The 25694-nt window shown below is 37.1% G+C and overlaps 1 protein-coding gene, 1 long non-coding RNA gene and 1 pseudogene across 2 annotated transcripts in view; 1 reads left to right on the top strand and 2 right to left on the bottom strand.

Moving 5' to 3' along the window:
- The window catches only part of LOC110194357 (uncharacterized), a 176241-nt gene extending 161162 nt beyond the window's left edge, over positions 1–15079 (top strand). Inside the window, exon 4 of the long non-coding RNA XR_013487137.1 lies at positions 14431–15079. This is a non-coding gene — a long non-coding RNA (uncharacterized LOC110194357). The remainder of the gene's footprint in view (positions 1–14430) is intronic.
- TRIM16 (tripartite motif containing 16) overlaps positions 1–25694 on the bottom strand; it is a 37039-nt gene that overhangs the window by 8023 nt on the left and 3322 nt on the right. Inside the window, 4 exon segments of the mRNA XM_020966611.2 lie at positions 383–551; positions 14291–14328; positions 14331–14523; positions 24889–24984. Coding sequence (XP_020822270.1) covers positions 383–551; positions 14291–14328; positions 14331–14523; positions 24889–24984 — 496 coding nt within the window.
- LOC110194359 (ras-related protein Rab-6A pseudogene) lies at positions 20521–21115 on the bottom strand (annotated as a pseudogene).

Raw genomic sequence — 25694 nt, 5'->3', positions numbered from 1 at the left:
ATCCCAGTGCCCTGGCAATTCTCTAAGGCTGTAAATTATAGGCTAGTTGCTGAGCTGCATTAGTGAAGGGAGTTTCCTATTATCTCTACATTGGGAGTTCTCCCTATAGGGAGAATCATTGATCTAGGCCAAAAAACAATACCAGGAAGACTAAGAAGTGCTATAGACAAAGACATAACTTGACTAGTACCCCTCTTTCCCTTTTTCTCTTTCCACTTTCTCCTTTTTCCTCCTAGTTGTTCCCTTCCCCCCTCTGTCACTGTTGCGCTCTCTCTCTCTCTCTCTCTCTCTCTCTCTCTCTCTCTCTCTCTCTCTCTCTCTCTCTCTCTCTGTAGTTGTGTCCATGGCATTTAAATTGCTCCATAGTCAGGAGGGATTTTACCTTCCTTGGCAAACTCTTCAAGTTTTTCCTTGTAGTTCTGCAGAAGTTGGATTAAATGTCCTGTGCAGTCCATGATCGCCTTTTGTATGCCAGAAAGTTTTTCCTTTAATCCAATATGAACAATGGGGAAAGGACTATCCTCAATATTCTTCTTAAATTTACAATATTCCTACAGATGGGACAAAAGAAAGATCAAGCAAAATATGTGTTGGCTCAATTACCTCTTGAATTTAACTTCTAGAAGTTGGATAGAGTTGATCTACATGAAGCAATAAAGGCTCAAAAAGGTTAAATGACTTTTACTTGGTTACATAGTTATGAGCCTCTTCCAACTGTTATTACTCCTCTACAGGTAGTAAATGTAGGAGAAGTAAATAAAATTACCCTCCCCAGATAACCCCCCAGAGATTGACTTCAGCAAATATTCTGAAGACAGCTTCTGGTGAACCTCCTTGCTGCCCTTGTCTTACCGAACCCAGTGACTGCACCATGAACTTCCCTGACATGTTTCTAACACACAGACCCTCTGTTCCTTAGAAACAGCCCTGCTTTAGGCATGATACCTCCATCTTGTTCTGTATTAACCATTTTGCAATAAATGACCCCTACTGAACTGCAAGGCCAGCAGCAACTTCTAGTGTTCTACAATGTATCCTTTTTTCTTTTTATCAGTACAAAAAAACTCAGCTGCTAAAGGTAGAGGATCCCAGAGCCCTGGGAAAGTTCTTCCTGTCTAATCTGACAGGCAGTTTTCTTTGATTTAGTAAAACTAGCTAAGATGATAACGCCCTTATATATCTCCTGTAACTAATAACATATATTTTTCTTCAACAAGTACACTACTCTTTCTGGCATAAAAAAAGAATGGCCATCTATGTTTTATGGACAATGAATGCTACCCTAAAAATTTGTGTAAAAGGAGCCCCTTACTCCCAGCTCATTGTATAAGCCTTCTGTCTTGGTATCTACCCTGACTGGCCAGAATAAAGGCTTCTTGCTTCACTCTTTAATTGACTCCTTACTGCTATCATCTGACCCTCAAGAACCCAATTTGGTGAGTACTGATCCTCTTCGGTCCTTCCAAATTTCTACTACATCAGTTTAGCACTTCTAAAAAACCATATTACATTTAAGTTACAAAGGTACATTGGAGCAAACATTTTGCATAACTGCATTCCCAGAGGAAAGTCAAATGTCGGACATTACTGAAGCTGCCAAAATGAAATGTTATATACCATATTACTTGATCAAATTACCACCAAAAGTTTCAATATCCAGGATTCACTCTAGGATTTATATTGACCATCATGGGAGTGAGCAAGCATCAGTCATATAATGGACATGCTCATGGGCAATCTCTTTTTTTTAAAATTTGAATATTGGAGTTACTTTACTTATTTACATTTTTTATTTTTAAAATATTTCTCAATTACATTTTTTAAAAAATTAACATGACTTTTTTTAAATGTTGAGGTCCAAATTCTCTCCTTCCTGCCCTTCCTCCACCCACTGAAAAGGCAAGCAATATATCAATTATGTATGTGAAGACATGCAAAATATATGTCATATTAGCCACGTTGCAAAAAAAACCCAACCAAATAAGACAAATAAAGACAGTCCCTGCCCGTGAGGAGCTCACAATCTAATGGAGGCAACAACAAGCAAGCAAATATGCACAACAAGCTATATATAGGATAAATAGGAAATACTAGAGGAAAAGCACTAGAATTAGGAATAGAAAGAATCTGGATACAATGTTACCATAAATTATTAAGTAAAATTGCCTGAAGTTCTAGAAAAAGAGGGTAGAGTAGAAATAGAAAAAAAAATCTACCATTCACCACCTGAAAGAGATCTCAGAAGGAAAACTTACAAGAATGTCACAGCCAAGTTTCAAAACTCTAAGGTTAAGGAGAAAATATTGCAAGCAACAACAACAACAAAATTTAAATACTGCAGAAATACAGTCAGGATTCACAAGACCTAGCAGCTTCTACTCTAAAAGACTGTAGGTGTTGGAACATTACATTTCGAAGAGCAAAAGAGTTGGAGTTGCATCCAACTTACCCAGTTGAGTATAATCCTGAATAGGGGAAAAATGGACATTTGACAAACTGAAAGACTTTAAGGTATTTACAACAAAAAGACCAGAACTCAGTGAAACATTTGATACATGAAATAAAAAGAAAACATTAAAGACTAATTATAAGGCACTCATTAAGGTCAAACTGTTCACTTATTATATATATATGAAAATGTTATCAGTATTCTTAAAACAGTCATCACTATAGTTTGAAAGAAAGATTGGGGCTAAGTTGTGTATGATGGGGTGATTCTAAAAAACAAAACTGGGTAGGAAAAGATAAAAGGGAGCAATTATATTATAAAAATGGGGCGTGAAAGGAAGAACTAATACAGAGGAAGCAGGTAGGGGTAGAGGGCTGGTAATATTTGAACCTTACTTTCATCTGGGTCAAAGAAGAAATAGTGTGTACATCTGGAAGGGTGCAGAAGTCTTCTGAACATGTCAGAGAGGTAAGAAAACTAGGGAGAATGGGGGAAGGGACTTTTAGAGGGGTGTATAGATTGGGATTTGGAAGGGTGGTGGGGGGAGAGGATGAGGGAGGGACTTTTGGAGGATATGTGGATTGGGATTGGGAAAGTGGGGGGAGAAGATAAGGTAACAGAGATAGAGTAAAAAGAGAGGCTGAGAAAGAAAATAGTAAAAATAAGATGGAGGGAAATTCACAAATAGTAATTATAATGTTGAATGTAAGTGGGATGTTTATAGCAGCTCTCTTTGTGGTGGCAAAGAACTGGAAATTGCAAGGGTCGCCATCAATTGGGGAATGGCTGAATAAGTTGTGGTGTATGGTTGTGATGGTATAATACTGTTCTATAAGAAATAATGAGCTCAACGATCTTAGAAAGGCATGGAAAGACTTGCACAAAATAGTGAAGAGTGAAATGAGCAAAACCAAAAGAATATTGTATAAGGTAACAGCAATATTGTTTTAAAAACCACTTTGAGTGACTAAGTCATTTTGACTGTTATAAATACATAAATGAAAAATTAAGGACATATGAAGAAAGACACTATCTGCATCCGGAGAAAGAACTGATAAATAGAAGTATTATAGAATAATTTTACATATGTGTACCTATTTGTGTCTAATGGTAGCCATCTCTAGGGTGGGATGGGGGGGAGAGAAGGGGAAAAAAAAGAAATTTACATGATAATTTTATTATATATTTAAAAGGAATAGCAAGTTATATATAATAGACTTGCAGTTTCAAATGCAATCATCTTTTTAAAAATTATACTATGTTATAGAAATGCTTGTTTTATTCCATAAATTAAAAATAAAATATTCTTTAAAAAAAAAAGAGTGTTTGGGAATAAAAGGAGCCTTCCTTAAAATGATTAAGTAGCATCTACCTAAAACCATCAGCAAGCATTATATGTAATAGGGATAAGCTAGAAGCATTTCCAATAAGATCAGGGGTGAAACAAGGATGTCAATTATCACCACTGTTATTCAATATTGTACTAGAAATGTTAGCTTTAAGCAGTAAGAGAAGAAAAAGAAATTGAAGGAATTAGAACAGGCAAAGAAAAAACTTAGTTATCATTCTTTACAGATGATATGATGATATACTTAAAGAATCCTAGAGAATCAAGTAAAAAACTACTTGAAATAATAAACAACTTTAGCAAAGTTGGAGGCTATAAAATAAACTCACATAAATCACTAGCATTTCTATGTATTACTAACAAAGACAACATCAAGAGATAGAAAGAGGAATTCCATTTAAAGTTACTGTAGACATTATAAAATATTTGGGAGTCTACCTGTCAAAAAAAAAACCCAGGAACTATATGAACCCAAAAAAACCCATGAACACAATTATAAAACACTTTTCACACAAATAAAGTCAGATCTAAATAACTGGCTAGGCTAAGCTAATATAATAAAAATTACACTTTTACCTAAATTAATTTATTATTCAGGGCCATACCAATCAAACTAACAAAAAAAAATTTATGGAGCTAGAAAAAATAATGACAAAATTCATCTGGAAGAAAAAAAGCTTCAGAATATCAAGGGAATTAATGAAAAGAAATACAAGGGAAAGTGGCCTAGTCATCTCAAATCATGAATTGTATTATAAAGCAGCAATCTAAACTATTTGGTACTGGCTAAGAAATAGAGTGGTGGATCAGTGGAATAGGTTAGGTACACAAGACACAGCAGTCAATGACTACAGTAATCTACTGTTTGATAAACCCAAAGACCCCAGCTTCTGGGATAAGAATCATCACTGGACAAGCAAACAGGAGAGCAAGGAATAGTTTACCTGTCAGAGTTATGGGCAATGGAAGAATTTATGATCAAACAAGAGACAGAGAACATTATGAAATGTAGAATGGATAATTTTGATTACATTAAGTTGAAAAGGTTTTGCACAAACAAAATAAATGCAACCAAGATTAGGAGGGAAGCAAAGTTAAGAAGAGAATGAGTGGAGAGGAAGTAAAGACAACCTTCTCAAAGTAGACAATAGTAGACAACCAACAGTAGACAACCTTCTCAAAGAATTTAGCCACGAAGATATAAAGAGATATAAAATGATAGTTAATGGGGATGGAAGGATCAAGTAAGAGTTTTTTGAGGATGGATAAGACCTGGGCATGTTTTTAGGAAGTAGGAGAGCAATCAGTAGAAAAGGAGACATTGAAGATCAGTGAGAGAGTGGGAATTACAGAGTGGGTAATCTGTTGGAAGAGATGGGATGGAATAGATTTGTTTGTGTAGGCAGAAGGGTTTGCCTTGGCAAGAAGTAAGCCATTTCTTCAAGTAAGACAAGAGCAAAAGAGGGATTAGTGACAAAAAACATCTGAGTGATATGAAAGAAGGAAGAAAGAAGAAGGAGCTCTTGATAAATGGCCTCAATTTTTAAAGCAAAGTATGAGACAAGAGTCTCAGCTGAGAGGAGAGAGGGAGGAAGAGCTATAGAGAGTTTGGAGAGAGATGAAAAGGTTTGCAAGAGCCACTTTGGAGAGTGGGATACAGAGTTGATAAGAAAGGTGTAGAAGAATTGCCTGGAATCAATGAGGGCCCAGTTGAAGTTGTGTAACATAAATCTGTAGTGGACTCAATAAGAACAGTTAACATGAATTTTCTACCTTGGTTCAGTAGCACTTGGTAGGAATGAAGTCATCAGGTGGTGGGAGTGATACAAAGCTGAGGCATGGCATCATCAGATGTCTTACCTTTCCTGAAGCTATTCTTTGCCTTCACCTGACATCCAATCAATGGAGACTCAATGATTCACTAGTGCCTCAAGGATCAAATATAAACTCTTCTGCTTAGTTTTAAAGTCATTTGTAACCTGGCCCCATATACCTTTCCATTACTCTTCTTCCCATATTCCATGATTCAGCCAAGTGGATTTTTTGCTGTTTCTTACCCGTGACAGATCTTAAATCTATGTGTATTTTGTTTGGATCTCCCCCCAGTCCATATGCCTGCAACATTCCTATCTCACCATTACCTTTGAGAATCCTTTGTTTGCTTTAAAATTCATTCAAGCAATACTTTCTGCATAAAACCCTTCCTGATTTCTCCAGTTGCTAGTGCCCTCTCCATGAGAAAATTTTTTTTATTTATATACTTTTTTTTTTACAAGTTGCCTCCCCCAATAGAATGTAAGTTCCTTGAAGGAAGAGACTGCTTCATTTCTATTCTTGAATCCCCAGATCCTAGCACAGTGCCCAGTGAGTCAATAAATGAACATTAAGTGCCTACTATGTGCCAGGCCCTGACCTACATGCTAGGGATATTTAAAAAAAAAAAAGACAAAAGTCTCCTGCTCTCAAGAAACTCACAGACAATATACAAATAACTATGTACAAGCAAGCTATACACATGATAAATTGTAAATAATTAATAGAGGGAGGACACTAGAATTAAGGGGAATCAGGAAAGGCTTCATGTAGAAAGTGGGATTTTAGTTGAGATTTAACAAAACCAGGAGGCAGAAATGAGAAGACAGAATTCCGGGCATGTAGGCAGCCAGTAAAAATGCCCAGTCAGGAAATGGAGTGCCTTGTTGGAAGAAAAACAAGGAGGCCAGTGTCACAGGACTGCAAGAAAAAGGGGAGGATAGTATATGGTGCTGGTTCTAGGGATGACGTAAGCATTACATATAGAGGAGGGAAACTAAGATGTGAGGGAAAGGGCAAAGGGAAGGCAGCAAGGATTTCTTAAACATCTACTAAATGACAGGCATTGTGCTTTACAAATACTACTTCATTTGATCCTCACAACAACCCTGAGAGGTAGGTGTTATTATGATCCCCATTTTATAGGAAACTGAGGCAGACAGAGGTTAATGACTTATCTAGAGTCACACAGATGGTAAGTATTTGAGACCAAATTTGAGCTCAAGTCTTACTGACTCCAGGACCAGCACTCTCTCCACTGCACAAGTTTCCTACCAATCAATCAATAAGCATTTATTAAGTGCCTACTATGTGCTAGATATGATGCTAAGGGATAGACATACAAAAAGAGGCAAAAGACTGTCACTGCCCTCAAGCAGCTTACAATGTAATGGGGGAGACAACATGCAAACAAATAACTACAAAAAAGGTATATACAGGATAAATAGAAAATAATTACAGAGGGAAGGCATTGAAATCAAGAGGGGTTGGGAAAGGCTGCCTGTAGACATGGATTTTAGTTGGGACTTAAAAAGGAAACACCACTGGAAAACTTTAAGGGAAACCTTGAAGTTTCCCTTAACTACTTGGTAGAGTAGACAAAGAAGGCCAGACCCAGCTGTGCTGTGGAGATGCAGTGGGGGCAAGAAGGAACCAGCACACTCCCAATGAGTGCAGAAGCAGTGGGGTGGGATGCTACTGGTTGTGGACACTTACAGTGGGTGGAGAGATACTACAGAGATGATTTCTTCTTCAATATGGGTTAGAATACATGACCTTTAAACTCTTAGACTGTATGAAACAATATGGTGGATAATAGGTGTGTCATGACAGTGTGTTAGGGACCTAAATGAGACAAACATTGGAAGAGAAAAAAGGAAAGTAGAGAGTAGGCTCAGTTGAGAATACAAAGTAGAGGAGGAAGAGCCAAGATGGCAGAGTAAAGGCAGGGATTCAACTGAGCTCTCCCAAGCTCCCCTCCAAAAAGCTTCAAAATACCACCTGAAATTGAATTCTGGAGCAGCAGAACCAATAAAAGGTCAGAGTGAAACAATTTTCCAGTCAGCAGGAAGAGGCTGACTCAGCAGGGTAGTGGTCAGACCTGGAGCCCAGTGCAGCCAAGCCACTGGCAACAGACTTGGGAGGCAGTTCATCAGTGGCAGCAGCAGCTTCAGGAGCTCTCAACTCACAGATGGTAAGTGGATAGGACAACTGGTCAGAAGGATTACAAGGGACTCTTTGCTGGTCCTGGGTGCAGGACCTTGTCACATTGCCTGATTCTAGAGCTAAGAGGCATACTTACTCACTAGTGCCTGAGGCCATGAGTGCAGGGGACCTGGTTACACTTCTAGGGTAGGGAAAAGTGCTTGTGGTCACTCACAGACCAGGGCACAGGCCAAGAAAGCAGTAACCACACCTTTCCTTAAATCATACCTCCTTAGAAGAACCAAAAACCTTACAGACCTCCAGAGGTAGCACTGAAAATAGCAACAAGAAAGACCTGAAGCTTGGGATAGTGATCCAACCTGGGAGCAGAGCCCAACTTTAACATAAAGTTATAAATCAAGAAATAGGATGGAAAATTGAGCAAAAAACAAAAGAAGAATCTGACCATAGAAAGTTACTGTGGTTACAAGGAATAGCAAGACAAACTCAGAAGACAATGAAGTCAAAACAGCTATAAGAAAGCTACAAAGGAAAATGGGAATTGGTCATAGTTTTAAAAAAAAATCCTGGAAGACCTCAAAAAGGATTTTAAACATCAAATAAGAAGTAGGAAAAAAATGAGAAAAGAAATGAGAGTGATGTAAGAAAATTATGGAAAGAAAGTCAACAGCTTCATGGAGGAGGCACAAAAAATACTGGAGAAAATAACACCTTAAAAAAACAGAGTTCGCCAAATGGTAAAAGAGGCACAAAAATCCAATGAAAAGAAAAACTCCTTAAAAATCAGAGTTGATCAAATGGAAAAGGTGATGCAAAAGCTTATTAAAGAAAATAACTCCTTAAAAATTGGAATTGGGCAAGGGGAAGCTAATGACTCCATGAGACATCAAGAAATAATAAAACAAAGTCAAAAGAATAAGAAGAAAAAGAAAATGTGAAATATGTCATTGGAAAAACAAAGTCATGATTTATAAAAAAAAAAAAAAGAACTTAGACATCATACTTCAAGAAAATACCAAAGAAAACTGCCCTGATATCCTAGAACCAGCGGATAAAATAGAAATTGAAAGAATCTACTCAATATCTTCTAAAAGAAATCCCAAAATGAAAACTAATACGAATATTATAGCCAAATTCTAGAGCACCCAGATCAAGGAGAAAATACTGCAAGCAGCCACAAAGAAACAATTCTAATATCATGGAGCCATAGTCAGGATAATACAAGATTTAGCAGCTTCCTCATTGTAGGATCAGAGGGCTTAGAATGTGATATTCCAGAGGGCAAAGGAGCTAGTATTACAACCAAGAATCACCTACCCAGCAAAACTGAGTATAATGCTGCAGAGGAAAAAACTGGATATTCAGTGAAATAGAGGGTTTTCAAGCGTTCCTGATGAAGAGACCATAGTTGAATAGAAAATCTGACTTTCAAATACAAAATTCAAGAAAAGCATAAAAAGGTAAACATGAAATAGAATTAATAAGGAATTCAAAAAGGTTAAACTGAGGATTCTGGGAAGATGGCAAAGTAGATCAGAAAATTTCAAGCTCTCAAGATTTTCCTCCACAAAATAGATAAAACAACACCTCAGAGTGAATATAGAGTGGTAAAAATAAATAAGAGTAGGGGTAGAACAGGGGTCCTCCTGGGACAATTGGAGAAGATCTAAAGAAAAATCCTAGGACAAGGTTTTGCTAGGGACCACTTAAACAACAAGCATCAAGCCCTAGGGTTAGCGGGGCTGGAAGGCTGCCTCAGCCCCAGCCACAGGAATTTTTACCCCCTGGACAGTGAGGAGAGTTGGGCATCTGAGCTGGGGAAGATTTAGAGAACCCCTGCTGACAAAGAATGCCAGACCCAGCTTTGCTGTGGAGATGCAGTGGGGGCGAGAAGGAACCAGCACACTCCCAATGAATGCAGAAGCAGTGGGGTGCAATGCTGCTGGCTGTGGACACTTACAGGGGGTGGGGGTCTTGGTTTGAGTTCAAGGTGAGAGGGGAGAACTGAAGAGGATCTGAGGCCAGAGGCACCATTCCCCATACCACAGGACTAGAGGTGATTATAAAAATTAAACTACTACCAAAAAATACATACACAGGCAAAGGAGAAAGAATTCAACCATAGAGAGCTATTATGGGAACAGAGAATACTGGGGTTCATCTTCAGAGGAGGATACTGAAACAAATAAACCTTCTTCTACCCCAAAGGGTAATGTGAAATGGTCACCTGCCCAAAAATAATTCACTGAAGAACTTTAAAAAGACTTTAAAAATCAAATGAGAGAGACTGAGGAAAAACTAAAAAGAAAAATAAGAACAATACAAGAAAAACAAAAAGATTATAAAAAGAAAGTCAACTAATTAGAAAAGGAGATCCAGAATCTTAAGAAAGAAAATGACTCTTTGAAAATCAGAATTGGGCAAGGGGAAGCAAAGTTATAAGAGATCAAGAAATAAAAAAGCAAAATATAAAGAATGAAAAAATAGAAGAGAATGTGAAACCCCTCATGAGAAAGCAACTGATCTGGAGAACAGATCAAGAAGAGAAAAATATAAGAATAATTGGACTACCTGAAAGCTATTATCAAAAAATGAATCTTTATACAACAATACAAGAAATAATTAAAGAAAATTGTCCTGAAGCATTAGAACAAGAGAGGAAAATAGGAATAGAAAAAATCCACCAATCATCACCTGAAAGAGATCCTACAAGGAAAACCCACAGAAATATTATAGTCAAATTCCAAAACCCCCAGTTCAAGGACAAAATATTATGATCAACAAGAAAAAAAACAATTTATGTATAGCAGTACCACAATTAGAATCACACAAGACCTAGCAGTGGTGACATTAAAATATCACAGGTTTTGGAACACTATTTATCAAAGAGCAAAAAAACTTGGCTTCTGGCCAAAAATATCATACTTAGCAAAGCTAAGCAAAATTCTGATGAAAGAAAAAATGGATTTTTAATGAACTGTCAGGCTTTCAGGACTTTGTTTTAAAAAAATCTTAATAGAAGATTTGACATGCAAGAGCCCAGAGAAATATAAGGTACATACCAATGACTAATTACAAGGGACTCAATAAGGATAGACTATTTACCTTTTATGTATATAAAATGTAAAACATATGTCTAAGATTATTATTAGTAATTAGGTAGCTTATAAGAAAGATTGGGGTAGACCCGAGTATGATGATTTCAAAAAGTAAAACATTCAAGAACAGCTAAAAGTAATTATCTTATACAAATGAGGTTCAAGAGGAAGAACCAAGATAGAGGAATTAGATGGGTGAGGGGGACTGTTAGTTCTGGAAACCTACTTTCATTGGGAATGGGGTTCAAGAGGGAAAAATACATATACATCTAGAAGAGTATAAAAGTCTTTTAAATTTAGAAAGAATGAAACTCTAAGGGGATAGGGAAGGGGAAGAGGATAAAGGAGGGGAGGGTGAGAGAATAGGTTAAAAAGGGGATATAGAAGGGTGTTCCAATTTATGGGAATGGGAGGATAAGGGAGGGATTTGGGGGAGAATAAGGAAGGGATCTTTAAAGAGGAGGGTAAAGGAATAGGTCACAGGGATATACAAAAGGGTGTTCTGATTTATGGGAAGGGGAGGATAAAGGAGGGATTGTTTGGGGGGGTAGATTAAGTAGTAGGAGGGCAAGGTAGCAGTATAAGTAAAGTAGAGGAGTTAGGAGAGATAGAAAAAAAAGAGATACACGCAAACATTAAACAACAATTAGGAGTAGACTCTGTTAGAGAAAGTATATATGTATATGTATATGTGTATGTGTATGTGTGTATGTATGTATGTGTGTATATGAGCATGTACATATCAATATCTATATATAAATACATCCACTTTAAACATATACCCTTTCTTAAAATGGAAAGTTACTGCTATATATTCTGAATCCTCTCCTATGTTCTGTTGTGCACATGACATTTTTTCTTTTCTTATTTAATATTTAAATTTATAATATGTTTCTTTTTCTTTTTTATTATGTATATACATTTTAGAAATTAGGGGAAAAAAGGTTAAATTGTATACATTTCCTACTGGTAAGATGATACTTGTAACTCCTAAGAACTTTCTCATTATAAAAACAGAAGGAGTATACATAGACAGAGGGCACAGGTGTGAGAAAGAGGGAAGCACTGGGATAAAGGGGAAGGGAGAAGTAGAATGGGGTAAATTATCTCATATAAAAGAGGCATGAAAGGAAGAGTTTTTAGAATGTAAAGGAAGATGGGGAGAGGTGGTGGGTAATAATAATAAATTTACTCTCATCGGAATTAACTCAAAGAGGGAATAATATATATACTCAGTTGGGTGCAGAAATCTATCTTCCCAGGGGCAGCTAGGTGGAACAGTGGATAGAGCACCGGCCCTGAAGTCAGGAGGACCTGAGTTCAAATCTGGCCTCAGACAAACACTTGACACTTACTAGCTGTGTGACCCTGGGCAAGTCACTTAACCCCAATTGCCTAAAAAAAGGGGGGGAAATGTTTAAAAAAATTTAAAAAAAAGAAATCTATCTTCCCCTACTGGGAAGTAGGATTAAATAAGAGGGGAGGGTGATAGAAAGGAAGACAGATTAGGGGAGGTGGTTGTCAGAAGCAAAACAGACTTCTGAGGAGGGACAGGGTAAAAGAAGAGAGAAGGAAAAGGATAAAGAAGGGGGAAATAAAATGGAGGGAAATACATAGTTAGTAATCATAACTGTTAATGTCAATGGGATGAACTCACCCATAAAACAAAAACAAAGAGGAGAATGGACTAAAATCCAAAATCCAACAATATGTTGGTTATAAGAAACACACTTGAAACAGATGGACACACACAAAGTTAAAATAAGGGACTAGAGCAGAATCTATTATGCTTCAGCTCATGTTAAAAAAAAAAGCAAGGGCAACAGTCATGATCTCAGACAAAGCAAAAGTAGATCTAATTAAAAGAGATGAGTAAGGAAACTACATCTTGCTAAAAGGTATCATAGACAATGAAGTAATATCAATACTAAACCTATATGCACCAAATGATACAGCATCCAAATTCTTAAAAGAAAAGTTAAATGACTCAAAGTAGGAAATGGACAGTAAAACTAGTGGGAGACCTCAACTTTCCCCTCTCAGAACTAAATAATCTAACAAAAAAAAAACAAGAAAGAAGTTGAGGAGATGAATAGAACTTTTAAAAAGTTAGATATGATAGACCTCTGCAGAAAAATGAATTGGAACAGAAAGGAATATATCTCTTTCTCAGTGGTACATGGCACCTACACAAAAATTGACCACGTATTAGGGGATAAAATCTTCACAACCAAATCTAGAAAAGCAGAAATATTAGATGCATCCTTTTCAAATCATAGTGCAACAAAAATTACATTCAATAAAGGGTCATGAAAACATAGACTAACAATTAATTGGAAACTAAATAAATCTAAAGAATGAGATCAAAGAATAAACTATAGAAACAATCAATAAGTTCATTATAGAAAATGACATCCATGAGACAACATACCAAAATTTATGTGATGCAGCCAAGGCAGTACTTAGGGGAAAATGTATATCTCTAAACGCTTGAATTGGGCATGCAACTTTTAAAAAAACCTAGAAAAAGAACAAATTAAAAATCCCTAATTAAACACCAAATTGGAAATCCTAAAAATCAAAGGAAAAATTAATAAAATTGAATTAATAAATAAAACTAAGAGCTAGTTTTATGAAAAAAACCAATAAAATAGATAAAACATTGGCTAATTTGATTTTTTAAAAAGAGGAAAAGCAAATTACTATCCAAAATGAAAAAGATGAATTCACCAACAATGGAGAGGAAATTATAGCAATTTTTAGGAGCTGTTTTGCCCAATTGTATGCCAGTAAATCTGACAATCTAAGTGAAATGGATAAAAAATTTTAAAATATAAATTGCTCAGATTAACAGAAGAGGAAATAGAATATTTAAATAACCCTATCTTAGAAAAAGAAATTGAACAAGCCATCAAGGAAATCCCTAAAAAAAAATCCCTAGGGCCAGATGGATTCACAAGTGAATTCTACCAAAGAGTTAAAGAACAATTAATTCCAATAATATATAAACTATTTGGAAAAAATAGGCAAAGGAGTTATATCAAGTTCCTTTTATGACACAAATATGGTGCTGATACCTAAACCACAAAGAGCCAAAACAGAGAAAGAAAATTATAGTCTAACTTCCCTAATGAATATTGATGCAAAAATTTTAAATAAAATATTAGCAAGCAGATTACAGCAATATAGGTGTCATATACTATGATTAGGTGGTATTTATGTCAGGAATGCAGGCTGGTTCAATATTTGGAAAACTATCAGTAGGATCTACCATATTAATAACAAAACCAATAGAAATCATATGATTGTCTCAATAGAGGAACAGAGGACTCTAATCGTAGCCTTTCATAATTGCCCACAGGGAAGAAGGCAGGTTAATAACTTGCTCATCCTTTTGTCTCATCCATACTGTAATACCTCCAAGAAAAGGACATTATTGGTGATGTTGGCCATCTTTCCAGCACATGCCTGCTGTTTTCCAACTCTGCATACTTGCTTTCCAGGTGTTTCTTGATGCCACTGGCCTGACTCAGGGAAACCTGTTGCTTCTCTTCTAGAAATAGAAGTACATCTTCCTGGGCCTTCCTGACTGCTACATGAAGCTCCCCAAATTGCTCTTCTGCCACAGCTTTCATCTCAGAGACTGATTCCTGGAGAGACCAGAACAAAGTAACCATTTTAAGATTGCCCTTTAAGAAAATTTGACAAACAAAACTGCAAATTCACCAAAACAATACAATTGAGAATTATTTTTTTGTGCAATACAAATGGAGTCTGAATTATACAAGGATTTTTTGCAGAATCCCTTTAAAAATTGAGATTTCTTAATGCATTTAGGTATTTCTATACAGACCATTATCAATGGGCTAGGCCATTGCCAGTCATATTGACTTTTGTTTTGCCACTTGGACTCTGCTTGTTGGAGGAGAGAGTGAGGCTGATGATTTTGCACAGCTCTGCCTCACTTAAATTCAATTCATACACAAGACACTCTTGTGATGTCTGGTCCTCTTCAAGAACAAAGGACCCAAACTAGTTAAGGAACTAAAAACTAAAAACTAAAGCTTTGGAGGCTGAGAGTAATTACTATATTCTATTATGCCCTTCAGAAAAACTGCCTGACCTTCAGGGGTTAGTTTAGAGGTCTGAGGAAATGGATGGATTCACATAGAAAAACTGGTAATAAATGATACAACTGAACATTAATTGTCTTCAGTATTTTTGTTCCTACTTTGTTAAATTTAATATATACTTTTAAAAACAAACTATATGACAGAAATTTACATTTTTACTATTTTCTCTTCTAATTTGTAGATATGAATTTTGTGTTTGTTGATAATTGTTACATTTATAAGAAAAAAACAGAAAAAATATAAAAGTTATAGTACAATATCCTTTTTAATATTTTAAAGTATGAGCAGGTAACCATGTTTCATGAGCAAACAACCATGCTACATGTAACATAAACAAACAAGAACAAAATTAGGAAGGCTTTCTTAGCTTCTCCCAATTCCCTCTGCTATTTCCTTTTCATCTTATATATAGCTTGTTCTTACATATTTGTTTGCTTATTATCACCCCCATTATATTGTGAGGTCCTTGAAGGCAGGGACTGTGTTTTGCCTCATTTTGTATCAGCAGTGCTTAGCATAGTGTCTGTCACATAGGAGGCATTTAATTAATTAGTTGACTAAATGAGATATGAACAGAGTTTAATACTGTTTAATACTTTTAAAAAGACCTGTGCTTAAATCTATCCTCTGACACATACTAAGTGACAATGAGTTAATCATTTAACCTTTCACTGCTTTAGGCTTCTCTAAGACTATTAGAGAGGAGTTGCCTATCTACATAAGCAGAGGGATTTTTCATAACTTCCCTCACTGGTGAAATCATAGATCTGTTTCCCTGACACTCCATTTCTCCTTATCGCCACAAAAAAGGTATTGTTCAGACTATAATAAGAAATAAATGATCAGCAATTGTCATGAATGACTGTAATTAGGATTAGCTTTATACATTTATACAGTCAAAGCAACTTTCTACTTTTCTCCTGCCCTTAGGTGATGATAAATTTCTGTTGCTTGTTGTTCAGTTGTTTTTAGTCATGTCTGACTCTCTGTGACCCCATTTGGGGTTTTCTTGGCAAAGATACTGGCATGGTCTGCCATTTCCTTCTCCAGCTCATTTTATAGATGAAGAAATTAAGGCAAACAGGGTTATCTGACTCACCCAAGGTCACACAGCTAGTAAGTGGCTGAGGCCAGATTCGAACTCAGGAGGATGAGTCTTCCTGACTCCAGGCCTGGCACTCTATCTACTGCACCACCTAGTTGCCCAATATTGTATATAGTTTAATCTTTATCAGCTACACACTAATACTTATTCGCTTGAAAACAAACAGAAGTCTGGCATCTGATTTGTAGCAGCCAGTGTTCCCTGTGTCCCTACTCCTCCCACACCATTCATCTCTCAAGGCTCAGGTTCCATGTGATTCCTTCCAAGTCCCTAATCTTTCCCATTCTATTCCCTATTTTCCTACTTCTAGCATGGAGGGATAGGCTATGATATTCCTCCGAACTCTCTCTCTCTCTCTCTGATATGGAGAATAGGCTCAAACAAATAAGCATATGAATATGTGATCAGACATCACTCTTGAGGTAGATGTATGCAGACTTGGAAGTGACTGTCAGAAGAGTGTGAGAAAAGGGGGTCTATTGTCAAGGACAGACTCCCCAGAACTAAACCTTGTCTGGACTAAATGCTTCTGTCCAGAGTTGAGAGAGGCCCATAGGGAGAGGAAAACAGTACAAATGCCCAAGGTCTTGGCCTCACCATCAGTTCCTTATTGGTAGATGTAAATATTCAAGGCAGTTTTTTATAATGGTATCAAAAATGGAAGAAAAAAGTTCCTCATTGATTGGGGAATAAAATATAGTATGGAATGGGATGGAATATTATTGTACAATTACAAAATTGAGTCCAAGGAATTCAGAGAACTAAGGGAAGACATATGAGTTTTTGTATAGTATAATTTACAGAATCAGGAGGACAATATACACAATGACCATAAAATCGAAATGAAAACAAAACTAAAAAGCATACAAATGTAAATTAATTGTAATGATTAACCTCAGTCCAGGAAAACAAATGATAAAACACATTCCTTTGTCTTAGTAGTGTCTACCTCTGTAATAAACTTACAGGAATGAGATGCTACACATGCATATTATATATAAATGTGTGTATATATACACATATATATATATTTGCCAATTAGTTGTTTATTATTTTTCTTTTTTAATTATATTTTTAATGGAAATCTGCCTTCCTACTCTATCTCCCCTCCTTCCCATTGTGAAAGAAAGAAAAACAAATCTCTTGTAACAAACACATATAGTCAAACAAAACAAAATCTCCAATTGGCCATCAAAAGAATTCTCTCAATCTGCCCTGTGTGTCCATCACTTCTCGGTTGGGAAGTATAGTATGTTTCATCGAGAGTACTATAGAATCATGGTTAAGCATTGCTTTGGTCAGAGTTCTAAAGTCTTTCAGAGTTGTTTGCTTTTAGAATAATGTTATTGTATAAATTGTTCACCTGGTTTTGCTCACTTCACTCTGTATCAGTTCATCTAAGTTGTAGACCCCTCTCCAAATCATTTTGAACCCCAGCACCTGAGAAAGGCCTAAAACCTGAATTGGCCAATCAGGGAGAGAAATTTTGGCCAATTTGGGACTTAATCTACCATAATGCTTTGCATGCTCTGCTCTCTGAGTAAACTAAAAATGCCCTTTCTGTGTCAGCAACTACAGGAACAGATGAAACTGACCAGCATACTTCCTGTTTATGATCACTAAGGATAGGATGCCTGGGACCAGACACTATCTTGAATAGTGGGACTTTTCTTATCTTGGTATCCTGCGGACATATGCTATGTAGGGGAAACACAGATATCCTGGGATTATAATTTCAATTGACACTTTGTTACTTCTCTTGTCTTATTATATATACAACCTATTCAACTAAGAAACTTCCTTTCTCCAGCTATATGTTAAAAACATATAGAGGTTATATGTTTTTGAATGACACAGACATCCTGAATCAGGATTGCTCTAAGAATATAAATAATCTATTTGAAATGGCTTAAGTCAGTCAGAGTTAAAGCTCTGGCTCCATGTACATGCTGCTAACTTAAGGGAATAAACAATACGAATTTACTTATTACCCAGCTTGTTGCCTCTTTAACCAACTTTCAGGTCGACAAAGTCTTCCTAATTTTCTCTGAAACTATCATCTTCATCATTTCTTACAGCAAAATAGTATTCCATTATATTCACATACCATAGCTTGTTCAGCCATTCCCCAGTTGATGAGCACCCCCTGAGTTTCCAGTTCTTTGCAAACACACAAACAAAGCTGCTATAAATATTTGTACATATGAGTGCTCTTCTTCTTTTGCCTATTTGGGTATAGATATTTGTATTATTTAGTATTGCTAAGTCAAAAGGTATGCATAATTTAATAATTTTTTCATATTTAATCAATATTTATTTAGGACACGCCTTGTCAAAAAAACCTTACCTTTCACAGCAATATTGCATTATAAAAGCACTTTCTATACCAATTTGCTATTTTAACATAAGTTATTTGGTATGTAGACTAATGCTAGTCCTGAAACCCATAGATGGACTCTTCCATTTAGTTCAGATACAAGAGCTTGAAGAATATTTCCTGGTGACAAAGAGGGCCTGGGGAGGAAAGGAAGTGGGTAGGGATTTTCCCAGTTAGTTTGGAAGGGCAAAGGACAGAGGGGGTTTCATTGAAATTTCACCTCTATTATACTACATAATGTTTACAACAGATTCCAGAATGGCCATTCTGCACTATAACAAACACCACAGTTCTCTTTCTAAAAATGATGTATTTACAAATGTTTATTGACTTACACAACAATCTCACAATAACTAGTAAAGGGTAAAATGGCATACTCCTAATGTATTCTTTGTAGTATTTATTTGTTTTTGGATTTTTCTGGGGCCTAGGTGGGAGGCAAATGGTGGTTTGAGGTTGGGGGAGGTACTACATATCACCACACTCACTAAGCTCTGGACAAATTCCTTAACACAACAGCCAAAAAGATTGGAAGTACTTTTTTTAAAGGCACAAAGACAAGAAAATAAACATCACTGAAGAAAAAATTGTTAATTGTATAATTATTGTAGTTTAGCTAAATACAAAACTAAATTCCTGGTTAATTAACCAAACTATACAGATCTAATGGGGAAAAAAAACCAACAAACCAACTTGGAAGAGCCAACATAAAAAGGCCAGAAATTAATGACATAAGCCTGTGTAATCTTGCCTTTCCTTTCTTTCTCTCTCCTTCTCTCTTCTTCTCTCTAAAGTGCTACCCTCTCCAACTTGACCACAAACGTGCCATTCTTTTTTTTTTTTTTTGCTTTTAGGCAATTGGGGTTAAGTGACTTGCCCAGGGTCACACAGCTAGTAAGTATCAAGTGTTTGGTCTGAGGCCGCATTTGAACTCAGGTCCTCCTGACTTCAGGGCCGGTGCTCTATCCACTGAGTCACCTAGCTGTCCCACAAATGTGCTATTCTTGCAAGGGTTTTTGTTTTTCTGTCCACAACCTTTTCTGTCAGTTACACCAGAGCCAAACCTGAAATCCCTCTACGCCTTCTTTGGGGTATTATACTTATGTTGTGCCTTGTCTGAATTGTATTAAAGACAGAAAAAGAGGGGGAAAAGATCTGTTGTTTATTAAAAGTTTATCAATAATGTAACAGCTCCCACTTCACAGTCTTAAAACCTTGATAGGGGAGTGTCCATAAAGTCTTTCCAAGGAGTGGGTAGAATTATTTTTTAAAATGCAACATGCTGCTGTTTGCAGTGTTTGGGTATGCACACATGAAGAGAATCATCTCTCTTGGCCAGAAAGTAACATTCTTGGCAGTCACTATTAACTGCCTCCCTTCCGTTTGTTTAAACTGACTCATAAAAAAAAGAAAATCATCCTCTAAGCCTATCCCTCAACAAAACATTGTCCTTTCCATAATGCCAGTTGGCTTTGTCTCAAGGGAATTACATGAGTAAGCTAGAAAAAGGTTCATGGTATCTATCTTTGTCCAAGGACAGAGGCTTGGGTTATCCCTAATGCTAAAGGCCGACTCAGATATTCTTGACTGCTTGCTAATGGGTTATTTATAATTTGCTTTTCGAGGTAAGGGTAAAAGTACCAGGGGCAGGTTGCTTTGGAAGCCGATAATGGGAGAGAGAGGGAAAGATCAATTCTAGAGAGGTAAATGCTAAGTTCTAAACATATTGCTCCTTAACCAAGTCAAACTCGGACCTTTCAGGTATCCAGGATTTCAAGGTATACTATCATATTTTTTAAAAAAGAACAAATATTAATTGAAAAATTAAGAAATATTAAGAAAATTAAAGTTATCACTGGAATATGCTGGAATATGTTGCCTTTTTTATATAAATAATGAAGACACTGACACATTCTTTGTATGTATGTGCTTGTGAAATTAATAGATCATCTCCACAAGACAGCCAGCAATGATGAATTACAATACGTTATTACTGAAGGGTGAAGGTTCAAGTCAATATTCATAGTGCAATCAATAAAGAATAAGGGAGGAAAAACAGTGATTCTGGGTAAGGATTCAAGGAGCCATCTGGTATTAGCAGAAACAGCCTCCTTCCTTAACTTGCTGTTCCTGAAGCTTTTCCAATTTTATGTCAATCATATCTTCTCTGCTTTTATCTTAATATGCTCTCTATTCCAGGCAAGGCTGCTGCCACATGTAGGAAAAGCTGTTTTACACTGTACCCTGCTTTTGCACTGGTTTCAATAAACATTACACTGAGCTCTTTGGCTTTCCTTTCCTTTTCCTCAATAACACTTGCCTCTTGCCAGCAAGATCTATATTATTTTCCCCTAGCATAATGATGACATCACTGCCCCTTTCCATTCTGACATTATCAATCCATTTTGTGGTTTGCTGGAATGTTTACATTCGTGATATCATAAACTACCATGAGTACACTGGAATCCTGGCTGTTACTGAGAATGAGGCTATGGAAACATTCCTGACTCACAGGATCCCACAGCTGCAGCCTGATTGTTCTAGCTTCCAAATACATTGTTTTTGACTAAAAAAAAAAAGGCAATGCCAATTGTTACTAGATAGGTGTTATCAAAACTGTCGTACATGAATATGGCAATCAAAGATATCTTTGCATGCTCTTCCCTCCCCCACCCCATGCCAGCCTGAATTCTTCAGGGGGTTTTCGAAGTCTCCTGCAGCAGACAGGATGGAGCTGGAGCCACCACCTCAGCCCAGGGCTCTCTTCTGGCCCTGCAGGCTTTCTAAAGGGGGTGGGTAACCTGTGACTTCGAGGCCACACGTGGCCTTGAGTCTGCAGGTTCCCCACCCCTGCCCCAGACACTGAGGACAGAGTTGCTGCAGGAAACCCGAGGTCGGGGTGAGGAGAGGAGGAGGGGGCACTCCTGCAAAGACTACAGAGGAGACTGATGGGGGTGAGGGAACGGGCAGGCGGCATTATTCAAGTGCTAGAGCCTCTCAGCTGAGGCAAGGGAGAATAAATTTAACAACTTTCTAAGCACAGTTCCAAATCGCTTTCTAGAATGGCTGGACCAGTTCATAATATGTTTTCCCACAAGACTTTCAGCACTTGCCACTTTTCTTTTTTGTCAACTTTGTCAGTCTGAGGGGTATGAGGTGGAACTTTAGATTCCTTTTAATTTGCCTTTCAAATTTGTTACTTAGAATTTAATTATTTTTCTTAGTTAAAAGGGAGGGTTCAATGAGTAGGGACATAAACTGGGAAATTACCGTGGTATTAAAAACAAAAGACATGAATCACAGTTCTTTAAAAAGAACAAAACCTGGAACTATAGGGCTAGACAAGGTAATCTCTAAGCTCCCTTCTTGGTATGCTTCTTTGATTCCAAATATGTAACCAGAAGGAAACGGAGGTGTGAGAGATATGGAAGAAGAAACTCGTCAACTGACAAATGTAGGGTGATGGAAAGTGAAGAGTCAAAAATAATGCTTAGGTTGGAAGTCTGGGTGGCGATGCTATCAATAGAACTCAAGAAATTCAGAAAAAGAATGGGTTGGAAAGATACATTCTGATTTAGACACGTTGAATTTGCGATGCCATACAACATTAAGTTTGTAATGTTCAATAGCCAATTGGTGATAACAGGCCTGAAATTCAGGAGAGAGATAAAGGGCTGGATATATAGATCTGTGAGTTATTTGTATAGAGATGATGGGAACTGATGAAGTCACCAAGTGAGAGAGTATACATAGAGGGGGTGCCCAGGACAAGCCTTGAAAAATAACCACAGTTAGGGGGTAGGTAATAAAGAGTGAAAATAAGAGGTCAAACATGTAGGAAAAGAAAACAGAAAGTATCCAGAAGAGGATGGTCAGCTTGTCAGATGCTCATCAAAAAAATAAGGATTGAGAAAAGGCCTTATGATTTGACAATTAGAGAACAGTTTTAACTGAGTGAGAAGGATAATAAGGAGGTTGATAACCTAGGAGGTTAGAATAATGGTGGTACCCTCATCAGAAAAAAGGATGGATTTGGATACAAAAACCCATTGACTAATGAAAAATGTATATAGAGGGGTGGTGTGGGGAAAAGGAGTGGAAACTTACATCAGCCACCAACTAGAAGTACAAAACCTGTCCTCTGAGTGAAACCTGAGCCAGAAGTGAACCATGGCAGAGGATATGGAGGAGGTGGGGTAGAAGGCAAGAGGGATTTTGTGTAGTTGCTGCAAGTGTCTGGTTTAGGCTGGTTTATAACTACCTTGAAGGGTCTATACTAGGGAAGCTACTGAAGACAACAGCAGGAACACAATCTAACTTCCCATAACTTCCCTTCCAATTCTTAGACTTCTAGAAAATAAATGAATGAATGAATGAGTAAATAAATAAATGGATAAAAACTTGTCTGCACTCATTGCTTCCACTTCCTAACCTCTCATTCACTCCTCAACCCTTTCCAAACTAACTTCTGACCTCTTCACTCAACTAAAACTACTCTCTCCAAAATTATTAATGATCTTTCAATTGCCAAATGTGATAGTCTTTTCTCAGTTCTTACCTTTGTCAACCAATCTGCTGCATTTTACTCTGCTGACCACCCTCTCTTCCTGGTTATTTACTCTCTCCTTTTTGTGGTTTTGTGATACTTCTCTCTTTATTCTCCTACCTGAATAATTGCTGCTTGGCACTTTTTTTTTGCTGACTCATCATCATGATGATGTCACCAACCACAGATATTCCCCAAGGCTCTGTCCTAGGCTTTCTTTTCTTTATATTCTCTTGGTGACCCTATTAGCTTGGTGAGCTAATAGGTTTAATTGTCACCTCTAACAATAGGTTTGCAATGCCCTTTACTTATGTCACTTTATTTTGTCCTCAAAATAACTCTATGCAGAACCTATGCAGAAGATTCATAGCTCCTTCTTAATTGAATTTCAGTTACATATCATTAACTGGCTATCAAAAATTTCAAACTGCATGTCCTATAAATATCTCAAATTCAACATGTCCAAATTTTTGCCCCTAAACCCTCCCCTCTTCTACATTTCTCTATGTCTCTTGAAGGCATCATTCTCATTCCAGTCTCCCAAGTTTATAACCTTGGCATTATCCGTGGTTCCCCATTCTCCCTTACTCTACATATCCAGTTGCCCAATCTTACCATTTCTACTTTTATAAGATCTCTCTAATCCAATCCTTTCTCTCTACTTGCAGAGCTACCACATTATTTCATGCCTCATAACCTCCTGCCTAGATTATTGCAATAGCCTCCTAACTGGTGTCCCTGCCTCAGGTGTCTCTCTACTCCAATCTATTCTTCACACTGCTACCAAAGTCATTTTCCTTAAACACTGATCTGATCACAGCACTCTCTTACTTAATAAACTTTATTAGTTCTTTATTGCCTCTAAGGATAAAATAGAAAATCTTATGTTTGGCTTTTAAAGCCCTTTGCAACCTGGCCTTAACCTGTATTTGAACTCTTATCATATAAAACTTCCCTTTTCAAACTCTACAATTCAGCCAAACTAGCCTTCTCTCTATTCCTCATGCATGACACCACATCTTTCTCTCTCTCTGCCTTTGTACTGGCTTCCTCCATGCTTGGAATACACTTCTTCATCACCTCTACCTTGCAGAATTCATCTCTTCCTTTAAAATGCTTTCTAGTACCACCTTCTACATGAAGCATTCCCCCCTGATATTCCCTATTGCTAGTGCCCTCACTCCTAAACTACTTTGTGTTATTTGTATGGCATAAAGTCAGCCATGAAACTAAGAAGACTTGGGTTCAATCTTGCCTGACCCATGCTGGCTGAGTAACTCTGGACAAATTGCAACATTCTGGTTTGCATTGGTAGCGGGAGTTTCTTTACCCTGCATTTCCTTCTTCTAATAAAGTTACAGATCCCATCCCTATCCTTCTTTATATTTATTCAGTGCATATTTGTATGCATACTTGTTACAATATAAACTCCTGAAACCTAGGGATTATTTCATTCTTTGTAACATTTTAAACTCTATAGCAGTGTCTGGCATATGGTAAGATCATAATAAACACTTTTTGCCACATTTTTTGATTGGCTGATTGATTCACACAATGTGATTGGCTGATCATACACTCCTTAGGGTCAAGTCAGAGCTCGATTGGGATCCCTGTAGGGAACTCTGGCTTCCACTTTGAAGACCATTGCTTTTGTCAGCTGAGTAATACTTAGTATAATCCTGAAATACTAAGAATAATGAGTGAATCTTTCTTGGATATGGAAATTACCCATTAGGGACTTTGCCAACATCCTCAAGGAGGTGATCTGTTATTTGAGACCTCATATGAGTGGGACTTCTTTTAAGAAGTTTGCTATACAGAGCTATCACCCAAGCTCACTTAAACCATTCTTACCAAAATTGATTTGTTGTTAGCTTGTAGTCTGGCAATGACATTTTCAGTTGCTTTGATTTTTCTGTCAAAGTCCAGCTGGATCTGCTGAAGTTCAGCCTGTTAGAAGATAAAGAGACTATTGAAAAGAAAGGTGAATATGTGGACTCTGCTCTTTTCACACGAAAAGAACAACCTCAACTTAATTTCTGGGAAATAACCAAGGTCACACAGCTGAGTAAGTTGCCCTCCTATAAATTAAATGTGGAAAGAATTTGTTGAGACCCAACAACCTGGAATTCTGAATTGAACAAATTCAGAAGGGTTCAGAAATAAATGTATCAGGTAGAGCTGAGCTTTCCTTTTTTTATTTCCCAGCTGGGTCTAATGACTCATAAAGGAATCTCAAGCTTTTTTTGGCATTTCTGAAAAGGAGACCCTCATCCAATTTCATCTCATGCTTAGGGTTAATTAATCACTTATTGAGAGGATTGAGCTATTTGAAAGAGATAAATGCTTTTAAAATTCACCACTTTTTTTTGTTTTGAACTTGTATCTTCCACTGTTTCTTTCAAATAATAGACATGTGGGGCAGCTAAGTAGTGCAGTGGATAGAGCATGGGCCCTGAAGTCAGGAGGACCTGAGTTCAAATCCGGCCTCAGACCAAACACTTGACACTTACTAGCTGTGTGACCCTGGGCAAGTCACTTAACCCGAAATGCCCCCCCAAAATAAGTAGACATGTAATAAATGCTCTTAAAAACTGAAATAAACTTAATCACATTGGGCTATGAGGATGAAAAGCAAAATAATCCTAGAAGCTTTTAAT

The sequence above is a fragment of the Phascolarctos cinereus genome, unplaced genomic scaffold (genome assembly GCF_003287225.1).
Source record: "Phascolarctos cinereus isolate Bilbo 61053 unplaced genomic scaffold, phaCin_HiC Scaffold_5;HRSCAF=322, whole genome shotgun sequence".
NCBI lineage: Eukaryota > Metazoa > Chordata > Mammalia > Diprotodontia > Phascolarctidae > Phascolarctos > Phascolarctos cinereus.
The sequence above is the reverse complement of the archived record's forward strand: the minus strand, read 5'-3'. Positions and strand labels throughout refer to the sequence as shown.